Source organism: Lates calcarifer, linkage group LG15 (genome assembly GCF_001640805.2).
Source record: "Lates calcarifer isolate ASB-BC8 linkage group LG15, TLL_Latcal_v3, whole genome shotgun sequence".
Lineage (NCBI taxonomy): Eukaryota > Metazoa > Chordata > Actinopteri > Centropomidae > Lates > Lates calcarifer.
The window spans coordinates 10,986,279-10,996,823 of record NC_066847.1 but is presented as its reverse complement, the minus strand read 5'-3'; the positions used below and the strand labels follow the sequence as shown (position 1 = coordinate 10,996,823).

At 41.8% G+C, this 10,545-nt stretch overlaps 1 protein-coding gene across 1 annotated transcript; it reads right to left on the bottom strand.

Annotated features, from left to right (window-relative positions):
• Positions 1-46: 46 nt before the first annotated feature.
• leng8 (leukocyte receptor cluster (LRC) member 8) lies at positions 47-10,482 on the bottom strand. The gene is made up of 15 exons (XM_018682588.2): positions 10,109-10,482; positions 9,024-9,156; positions 8,286-8,423; positions 7,992-8,069; positions 7,232-7,652; positions 6,730-6,901; positions 6,481-6,651; positions 6,100-6,348; positions 5,844-6,008; positions 5,419-5,707; positions 5,183-5,284; positions 4,988-5,056; positions 4,772-4,901; positions 4,452-4,659; positions 47-4,343 (listed from the first exon to the last, which is right to left on the bottom strand). Exons 1-15 carry the CDS (start codon positions 10,147-10,149, stop codon positions 4,181-4,183), a joined length of 2,529 nt encoding a protein of 842 aa, XP_018538104.1. The 5' UTR covers positions 10,150-10,482; the 3' UTR covers positions 47-4,180.
• Positions 10,483-10,545: the final 63 nt, after the last annotated feature.

Sequence of the window (10,545 nt, the reverse complement as noted above, 5' to 3'; positions counted from 1 at the left end):
AGCTTTAAAGCCTGGAATCATATGATTTAAAACCCACCACACTATGTGCCCTTTATACTTGAATTTTATTAGATTTTTTTTCCAAAAGATAATATGTACACAATATATACAAAATGGCAGTTTATCATATCAGATCTGTAGAGGCATTGGGGGGAATGAGGGACAGGGAGGAGGCATTGCAGATAAACCTTCAGCTTCAGTTGTTAGTGAGCTGCAACATAAACTATTAAAGCACTGCAGACGCAATACAATACTTACTAGTGAGAGTGACTAGTTGCACACGGCAAACAGTCACAAACATACTCAACATTAAAGGAAAAGATAAGAATGAGAAGAGAACAAATACTGGTTAGAGATTTGTAGGAGAGATAGCAGGAAAGGGGAGGAGAGGGCAGCATGCAGGAAAGAGGAGGAAGAGAAAAGAGAGAACGAGAGACAAGATAAACTCAAATGAAGACAAGTTAAAAAGGGAGATGGGAGGAAATGAACACAGCTTGAAGTGAGGGGACATGGGACTTGTTCCAGTGTCAATTATCGAGGAAAGAATTACAAAGACTGATGGAGGTATAACAGTAACATGGGAGCAAAAAATGCTGAAAACATGACTCAGGCATCGGAGGAAAAAACACATCCAAAACGAACGTGTGTATTGTTAGTCATCTGGGGTGAATATTCTACTTAAAAAACAGAAAAGAAAAATAATAAAGCAAACATCCTGGTCTGTTTCAACCTGAGTCATCAGATGTACACACTTTAACCCTGTGTAAAAAGTCTACATTTACACAAGCCTAAGGCAGCAAACAACTATCACAGTTGACAAGTTCATCACATGTGAAGAAACCAAAAGGTAATTCTCAGCATGGGAGCACACACCAGCACTTGTCAAGTAAGAAACTTTGCCTAAATAATAAAGAAAAATTAAAAATGTAGGTGAAATTTGAGGATAACAACATGTTCTGTATGTCCAGACACATTTTAGATGATGAGGGGTAAAACTTGATATACAAACTCTAACCAGCCAAATGATTTCTAATGATAGATAAATTGGGCGAAAAAAAAACAACCAAAAAACAAGAAACAAAAACTAAATGACGACGCATTTTACCAGAAAACAACTGACTAAATGCATCTGGACAAACAGAAAAGAACAAAACATTCTTTAAACACTTGTTTAAAACTAAACAGGTATCACGTTGCACAGAGAAACATTTTTAAATATTTGGGTTAGCAGCAAAATCACATTAGCAGCAGACATTTCCCACATTTCACTATGTGAGGCTCCCATGTATTTTATCAGCTGTATGGCTTCAACTTGAGTGGGTCAAACCCAAGACTTGATTGCTCACAATTCTCTCTCTCTCTCCGGCTGGCATCTGGAGGAGGATCGCCCACTTATCATTGCTCCTGCAATGCAGCAGTGCTACGAGCTGAAGAATGAGAAGTCTGGTGGTGTGTGAGAGAGAAGTTTAGGGAGTGAAGGAGGGGGTGGGGTGGGGTGGGGGTGGGTCAGCAAAGAGAACAGGTGGGTCAGGTAGATGAAAGGGGGAAGAAAGAAAACATGTTGAGATCATTGTCATTACAGAACATTTGCTGAAATAGTGGTTAACAGTTTGAGAAACAAACGGATGATCCAAGTTTAAACGAGCATTTTGTCAGCTTGATGAAAATTTTGTTCTTTACCGCAAAACAAACAAAGAGAAGACAACATGTGGCTTTTTGCCTGAAGAGAGAACAATTTTAAAAAAACCACATGTTTTGTATCAGTGGGATTTGAGCATGACATGTTGCCAAAATTTGGTTTGAGAGTTTGTACTAATGTTTACAGGAAAAACTTCCTCTGGCAATTATCAACTCCTACGCTACATCCACTGTGGTGATGACGAAGACATTGCACACAATCCAATCCAGACCTATCTGCATTTCAGTTTACATATTCACATAAATAGTCTTGAAATAGAGTTTTCTGAAACCCAGAGAGAAAAGCCCAATTCACACTTACCCATGTGTGAAAAGAAAAGAAAACCTAAACACTAACTGAAAAGAAATCACAGCAATATCATACAATATTTACAAAAATAAACTCTGTAGACAAGGAAACATGTAGATTGTACACCAAGCCTGCATCTGCTCATGTTCTGGACACCAAAATCGTAAATACCTCAGGCTCAATATCTCTACAGTGGTAATTAATACTGTTTAAAACAAAAAACAAACTATGAGAAACAATGTTGATCTGTGTTCTAAGTTTCAACAGTCACTCAGTATGAGGACCCAAATTAAAGGATAAGGTAGAAAGCAGCACAAATAAAATAAGTGTGAAACTGGTTGTGTTTGTTAAGAGTTACACTCCCTGACATTTATGAGTTGTCTAATCACCACTGTTTTTAGTCTTGTAGTACATATTTTCCTAATTGTCACCTAAGACAGTGCACACCACCACCAAGATTATCCTGGGTCCTAGAAAAAATAAGGGCCAAATCACATCAGAGAGAACCAAGACCACTACAACTCCACTGCCACAGAAACTGGGGCTATAATTACAGCTATTATCTTAGAAAATTATTTCATATCTATTGGAAAAACTGACATAAAAGCACTAGTCTGCACTCTCCTTTATTAAATTACTGTCTACCATCAGTTTAAAACTCTTCTGTTTTGATTTAAATACTTTATCACAACATTCAAAAAGCAGCGTGCATCTGTGCAGTAAAATTTATGGGATCTTACTGACTGTCTTTTGGCATTTTGTTAAATTTGTTATGATACTAAATTAATTTGTCCAATATCAAACTGTAAATTTTAAGGAACCTGACTGCAGCTCCATAATTCTTCTTCCTTTTATCACAAGAAAGGCAAATACTGCTGTCCAAAAAAACACAGGACATAAAACATTCAACACAGAAGAAATGTGAGGTGACATCTCTGCTGTGCCGTCATCCACCTCCTTCCAGAGAAGTCCCTTTCTCTTACCAGCCTTGAACACACCAGAGCCAGATGTAGCATACAAACCACTCTCATCGTTATTCCTCTGAGTGAGCAGCATCTTCCCCTTGAGGCTCTACCAGGTAAAATTCGCCTTCAGCTGTACTTGAAGATGGCAGCCAGCCCGTTTCTTTTGAATAACAGCTGGTGAAGTTAAAGAGCTGCGCTGACAACAGTGTGCTGGATTCCAGGTGCTGGCAGAACTTCTACCTGTGGATGATGGAAGCAGATTTCCTCTCTGCCTCTGGCTGCTTTGATTCTGGAGATGGAGCTCAGCTTCCAGGATATGGAGGGGTGAGGATATAAACTTGATGGAGAACACTTGCCTCTATTCTTTATCATAAACAAAGTCAGTGCTCATCAGACTGAGACTTCTTCCAAATGCTGGTCAACCATTTCATAAGACCAACAGATGAATACTACTTAATTAAATCAGGAACATGACTTTAGACTTCAGTCCATTGCTTTCATGGGCCATATGCTTGGGGACAATGAACAGGATGAACAGCCAGCTGTGGATACATGGAGGAAACAGGATGCAGGGCACGACATACAAACCACCACCTCTTCTTTCAGACAAACTGCTGGCATCTTCTCACTGTGTCATCTCACAGTCTCTGAGAGGAAAATGTTACGTTGATCTGATTCTGCAGGCTGGACTTCCAACAGCAAACAGCTGGACAAATGACTTGAAGAAGAGCTGTTTGCCTTTCCCTTTTCATTGACAAGGCTTGAATCTTCAGGTCTTGGAGCTGTTGACTTGAGGAAGGAAAAAACATAACAGAACACTGTTAGCTTTGACATCTGACGGTGGTAAAGGAACAGGAAGGGGGGTGGGGGGCTTCTCCCTGATCTGGTTCTGTGACTTCTTGGCCTCTAAGCGCCGAGACTACATGATAATCCCAAATCTAAACTGTTCACTCACTTTTCTGGCAACATAAATGTAGAGAGTTAACTTGGGGATTAGGCTACTAGTGAGTGTGTGTGCGGACATTCTCGCTCATGTTTAGAACAGCTCTTATCTGAGTGTCAGATAATAATCTGCATCCATCTTTCTCTGTGGGTCTTATATAGGTGTTAGTCTGCCACTACTCTACCCAAACTGGCTGAGGTGTCTGAAATGCAGTGCATTGAATAAGTAAGGGTCCCTTAGTGTCTCCCTTCACTGTTCTACCCCCCCCACCCCCACCCCAACCCTTCAGGAGGCAGCCAAAGCAGCTGTGCTGGTTTTGCAGTCTATTTTTTGGGGGTCAGAGGGGGTGAAGGTGACACCTAGCCCAGTAAGAAAGGTCATACAGGAGTCTAAACAAGGGAAGCCCAAAGTGGACTGCACATACTGCACCGGCAAGTCAGGCCTGAACCTGCAGACAGAGGAAACAAGAGAAATATGGGTCAGTACTTAAGTAATAAAGACCTAAAAAAAACAAACAAAAAAAAAAAACCAAACATTTTTCTGGAATGTGACTTACGTTTTGACTATGGCCCGAAGTGCAACCTTTCTTTCCCTCTCTACAAACTTGTCAATGAGGTATGAAGCCATGCGTGGGGCATCCAGGTAGAGCTTAAAGAAACGGCGATAGTTTCCTAATGCCCAGGCAGCACGGAGGGCAAGAGCATGAGCCACACACACATCTGCCCGCAGTGCTGGGGTCAAGTACACCAGCTCAGTGGTCAGATCTAGAAGGGAAGACAAATGGCCGAGATTAACATGTGGAAGGAAAACATATTAAGGGAGTGGACGTGTATGTTATGTGCAGCAGTGACTCAAAAGACAAAAATGTGGGCATACCTCCAGAGTTTTTAGTGAAGATGTAATACAGCAATCTATATGCTGTAAACTCTCCAATGTTCTCTGAGGGATTGTCCTTATACAGGGCCTTCAGCTGGGTCTGGCACTGATTGAACTCCTCATGGTCTCCCTAAGGACAATAAACATTCAGCTGGTATTAAATTTACTGTTGTCACTTGTGGCTAAAGCAATTCTACTAGAGATAAACGGACTCACCTTTTCCAGAGCAATGCGTGCATGACACTCGTACACTTCCACTGTGAAGTCAGTTCGAACTCCTTGGACCTGCATAGTGATGGATAATGGAAAAAATAAATAAATAAAGAAGAATAACTTACTCAGGGAGAGGTCAACGTTGTAGAAAGACAAAACAACAGCAGGACAAATGAAACCTATATGAAGATAACCCACCGTAAGGTCTTGTCGTATGGACTTCATCTGTTCGCAGGCATAGGCGTAGTCCTGATTGGTTTTCCAGTGGGCTTTCACAGCCTGCATAGATTTTCTCAGCACCTGGGTGGAATAAAATAGTTTTAGATTAAAGCCTGGATCTTGGTGGTGCAGAAGGTCAACTATATGTATATATTAAGTTATATAAAACTACAATACAAATACATCAACGAGGCTGACAGTAGGGAACAACTTACATGTACAGGGCGCACAGTGGAGGGGTCAGGGGCGCAGGTGAGCCTCAGGTAGGGCTTGGTGATGTCCTGACATGTTCCCACAATGGGGCAGTCCTCCCAGCTGAGCCCTTCCTGTGTTCCATCAGGCAGGTCCAGGGCATTGATGGAAAGAACCAGGGGCTCTGAACGCAGCTGCTTGTGGAAACGAGCTGCTCTGCTCTGCTTCTTGGCCTCTCTGTTGGGGTCGTGGAAATCCAGACCAGCACTTCCACCTTTCCTCTTCTTTCCAACACCGGACTCTTCCATGTTTCTGGGAGAACAGGGAAAAGGTTATTCACAAGCTGCCCCCACCCCCGGTGCAACCCTCCTCAAGAATGGTGGTCAATGAGAAAAGTAATGGCATGACTAGATGGTTCAACATGAATTTTTATGTAGTACTAATTTACCGTCTTCCTCTGTTGGCTTTTCCTCCTCTTCCTCGTCCTCTCTCTCCACCTCCTCGTCCTCTGTCCCTGTCATTACCACGACCCCGTGCTCCTTTCTGATTTCGTCTTGACAGCTGAGGTCGGAGGTCACTGGAGATGCTGCTGTCTGACTGTGAGCCAGAATCACTGCAAGCATAGAGACACAGGACATTTAGAAAAGGAATTATACTGGGCATCTGCAGTCACCAAAGAAAAGGTGGGGAAACAAGTGTCTTACCTTCGCCTGTGCCTTTGGTTGCTGCGGTCCCTGTGTCTGCCATGGGAGGGGGATGGGGAGCGGGAGGAGGAACGTGAGGAACTAGAGGATGGACTCCTTTGAGAAAATATATTCCTGTAGTGGCCCAATCTGTGTCCACCACCCCTGCCTCTTGAAGCGGCAGCCACTGTACTTCCACCACGGCTAATTGAGGTATCTGATGTCCTCTGGGGTGGGACAGCTTCCCATCGAGACTGCTTGACTTTTAGTCTACAGTAAAAATCAAATCAAATCAGTTTGTTTCTACTCACCGAAAACCATATCAAATACTACAAATTAATATTTGTTTAGTATATAAATCTCATTGGTTTGAAAGAAAGACTAATCCACTACTAAACTCACTCTGGCAGTGGCTCACGAGTCCAGTCAATGGTGTAAGCAGAACCATCCTTTAACCGATCCTGCAGGACTTCCTTTAGCACCTTCTCTGTGCGATCTTTGTCTTCCTCTGTCTCACAGGCTGTAAAACAGCGCTGCACATATTCCTTCATTGCTTGGGGCCAGTCCTGGGGTCTGGAGAGAAAGCTTTTGAAGTAAACATATAATTCACAATTTAAAAGACAGACTTAGTGGAGACAGAACAATTCTTACCGTGTCTGAGCACCTCCAGGGGCAGCGCTGGCAGTCGCTGGGGAGGAGGGAGCTGGATTCAGTCCTGAAGGCTGCTCGCCTGGAGGGAAAGCCTGATTGGAAATTGGAGAACACTGAACCTGATAGGGTCTCTTGGAAATATTGAACTTCACAGCAGCTGTCCCAGGTGCCTCTGTGAGAACAAGAAATGTAAGAGGAAAATAATTAAGAAATAAATACTAAGAACATTAATATAAAAAACAATACTGAAACTGACATCTGGACTAACCCACAAAATACAGATTTTTGTCTTCCTTTCCATAATATTCCTCTTAAAACTGTGGTAACATTATTGGTCTATTAGCTATTTTCGCCATGTCTGAAACAAGCATTTAATTACTGCGCTCAAATAATAAGATGAATGAAAATGACAGGAGAAAACTACTAGCACCCAAATCAAACTGTCATTAATTCAGATGAGAAAACACACATGTAATCTGAATCATAAAAGAGAAAATCTTACGTTTCATGCGGTGCCACAGTTGTTGTCCTTGTTTTTGGTTTTTGTTTTTGTTACCATCTCCTCTGCCTAACCCTGGTACATACTGGCCTGGCTGCTGGGAGGTATTCTGAGAGGGCTGATAAGTATTCTGGGCCTGGAAGCCCTGGCCATAGTTAGGTCTCCCCTGGGAATGATTGTAGACTTGCATTTGGTTGGGGTCACCAGGTGGGTATGGCATGGAGTTGTTGGCACTGTATGCATTTTGTGATGGAGGAGGGGGGTACTGGGAGTTGGGTGGGGGAGGAATAGGTGGGGGTGGAGGAGGAGGGGGGTTCTCTGAGGTGGTTGGGCTCTGGGGTGGCTGGGGAGTAGCAGGGGGAGGGGGCTGTGGTTGAGAGGGATAGCTGGGGGACTGGTCTTCCATTCCAGGCACTGGGGGAGGCTATAATGAGACAGAAGGAAAAGGGCTATTTTAGCAGTGCAACAAAAGTTGTCACAAGAAAAAAAAAATGTATCAGAAGCTACAGAAATCCCTGAAGAATGAAGAATAATGTCAAACACAAATTTAAACAAATGTTCTGCCATGTAATTATAAAATGAGCAGTTAAATAGGGTCACTGAGCTTGTCCAACAACTCAGTGATTACTCTGTTGAGTGCTCATAATTCTAGCTAAACCACATTATTCAGGTCCATGATTATATCTGTGACATAATTATCGCATCTATGAGTAATTACAAATGTCAAATATTTTGCTTTACTCAGTAAATTCGTGTCACGTACCTGTCCATTGGCAGGTGGAGTTCCTGGGTATGGTGCTGGGGGTACACCATACTGATTTGGTGGATATGTAGCTCCATACTGGAAATTCAGAAAATGTTTATGTCACTTCAAATTCACTATTTGTACCCAAAATGTAACTGTAGAACTGTATCCTAATCCCTCAGCATCAGATGTTATTCTGGGGGACACAGACATACAAGCTAGCGGTGTTTTAATACAGTACAAGCCTGGCAGTTGTGTTTCAAGTTACTGAAGTAATATACTAATAATAACAAAATTTTATCCTCTACTTACTGGACCCATGGGGTAGTAATAGTTATAGGGGTATGTGTATCCAGGATAGTGCTGCTGGGTCTGCTGGTACCATGGATAGTACTGCTGCTGCTGCTGAATGGCTGCAGAGTCTGTCACTGCTGGCTGGAACTGACCGGCCTGAAATGACACATACACAAATACAATCTTGTAATCACAAACAGAGAGGAAATCCTATAGGCAGGGACAGACATAACAATTGAGCAAAATGTGAAAGTAACAAACCAACACTTCATAACATACTAACATAATCATGTTTCTAATAATTTATCCAACTTACACATCCATTATGCAATTTTTTGGCACTTCATAATTCTATATAGTTGTACAGTTTCTGAGGAAATGTTACATGTTTCTATGTAGCAATTAATGCACATTAATATAACAAAAAAGGGAAGGAGCAATCCCTGGGCATTAACTGTTGTTGTGATTGTTAAGCTGTGAGTTAAGCTGCATCCTTGATTATGTTGACTGTATATGAAAGTAAAGTATGTACACCCCTACTAACACAGATGACTATGAAGTTTAATGTAATCACAAAACACAAATGAATTCACTGTAAATAAGCAGACCACCTTAGTAACTGGATGACCAGATTTATTTTGATGTTATGTGTTCACATTTGTATTTTTACATCTCATATTGTGATCAAATCCACTGAAATTGATTTCAATGCCAGGTATAAGAAAGACAGAGACCCACAAAGAGATAAAAACTCACCTCTGCTGTGGCCCGGTTGGCTTGTGTAGTCTTAGCAGAACTTTGACTCTTGTTAATGGATGCTAGTGCTTGTCTTGCTTTCTCCCATTCTGGGTTTTCATGAACCTGGTCATCTCCAGGAGCACCATAGGACCTATCATAAAAACACAACATTATTCAAGGGTATGTTTGGAATCCAAACCAACTTGATCAACGGCAGAAATACACTTTTGTCAGTTTACTAGAAACACCTAGTTAAAACTACTGCAGTCTCGTACAACAATCATGTAATAGATACACACAGGCCTTTCCACTGTTCAACCCCATTAATCACGGTAGGCTACACAACAGACGCACCTCTTTGTACATTGCAATATAGTACAACAGCACCACAGACCGACCTCCGTATTGATCACACAGTTGAATAAACATGTCTTTAACACAAAACGAAAACATTGGCACCTTTATTAAGGATATTACACTACAGGACTGTTATATTAAATTGCATTAGTTAAGGCTAGGTGTTACTAATAAACTGACAACTGAGTGTATATAACCGGTTTAAACGGCTACATTAACGTTTCTCTTGGGTCAAATATTTACGACAACCAACGCACAAAACACTGTTTGTTATAGCGTTTACTGTAGGTTCACTGCTGCCTACTTATCGACATTATGCATGTAGCCGCTGATTATCTTGATTAAAGCAAAATGGCTATCAAAGTTAACGTTACACCGTGGATGCAAAACTAAACTGCTACACGGGTATATGTTACTGTGTGCTTATGTTAACTTACTAACATTAAAGTTAGCTGCACCAACCCCTATTGTCCACAACAAAATGTAAGTTTAATGCTGTCGACAAAATACTAACGTTAAACAGCTAACGGGTAAGCTTTCAGTTAGCCAGACCAACGGCCTGTATGTAGCTAGGTGTGCTAACACTTGTCAACACCTTGCACTCAGCTAATCATAACTTGTTCTAGACTGCAGCTGGTAGCCATCTCTACCATACCACATATTAACGTTACACTCTTGAGTTATAGGACATTCGTTTTATTCACCACATGTTGTGAGTCTTCTGTTGACTAGAAAATGCGACCTACCAGTTAGTAGCTGGGGTGGCTTGTGTCGTGTTGGCCGCCATTTCACCACAGATTTGAGTTAGCGTTAGAAAGCTAACGCTAGAACTGGGCAGGCTAGCAAGGAAGTAGGCTAACGGCGCTGGCGTTAGCTCTCCTGCTACAACCAAAGGTAAACAAGATGAAGTCCGACACGATGTCGCCCGTCTGATTACAATATAAAAAGTCGGACGACCGTGACTAACGCCACTTGTTCTAACAAATCACACGGTAATGTACTTTAATTAAAGCTACAAATTAAAAATAACGTGAACATTGACATATTTGGTTCCTTCTTCGCAAACAACTTCACTTCATCTAACCAGACTGTACGGCTACAAAATGGCAGATAAGTTAAACTGGCCAAGTCAAGTGACGTCCTGCCGTTGGTTTTTGGGGCTTTTTTTGCCCAGAGTACGTCC

Excerpts from the sequence above, each read along its gene's own strand:
- leng8 (XM_018682588.2), bottom strand. The coding sequence starts at position 10,149 with ATGGCGGCCAACACGACACAAGCCACCCCAGCTACTAACTG. Across the intron at positions 7,653-7,991 it reads CTCCACCTGCCAATGGACAG|CCTCCCCCAGTGCCTGGAAT; the intron begins GTACGTGACACG and ends GTCTCATTATAG. Across the intron at positions 6,009-6,099 it reads AACCAAAGGCACAGGCGAAG|TGATTCTGGCTCACAGTCAG; the intron begins GTAAGACACTTG and ends CTATGCTTGCAG.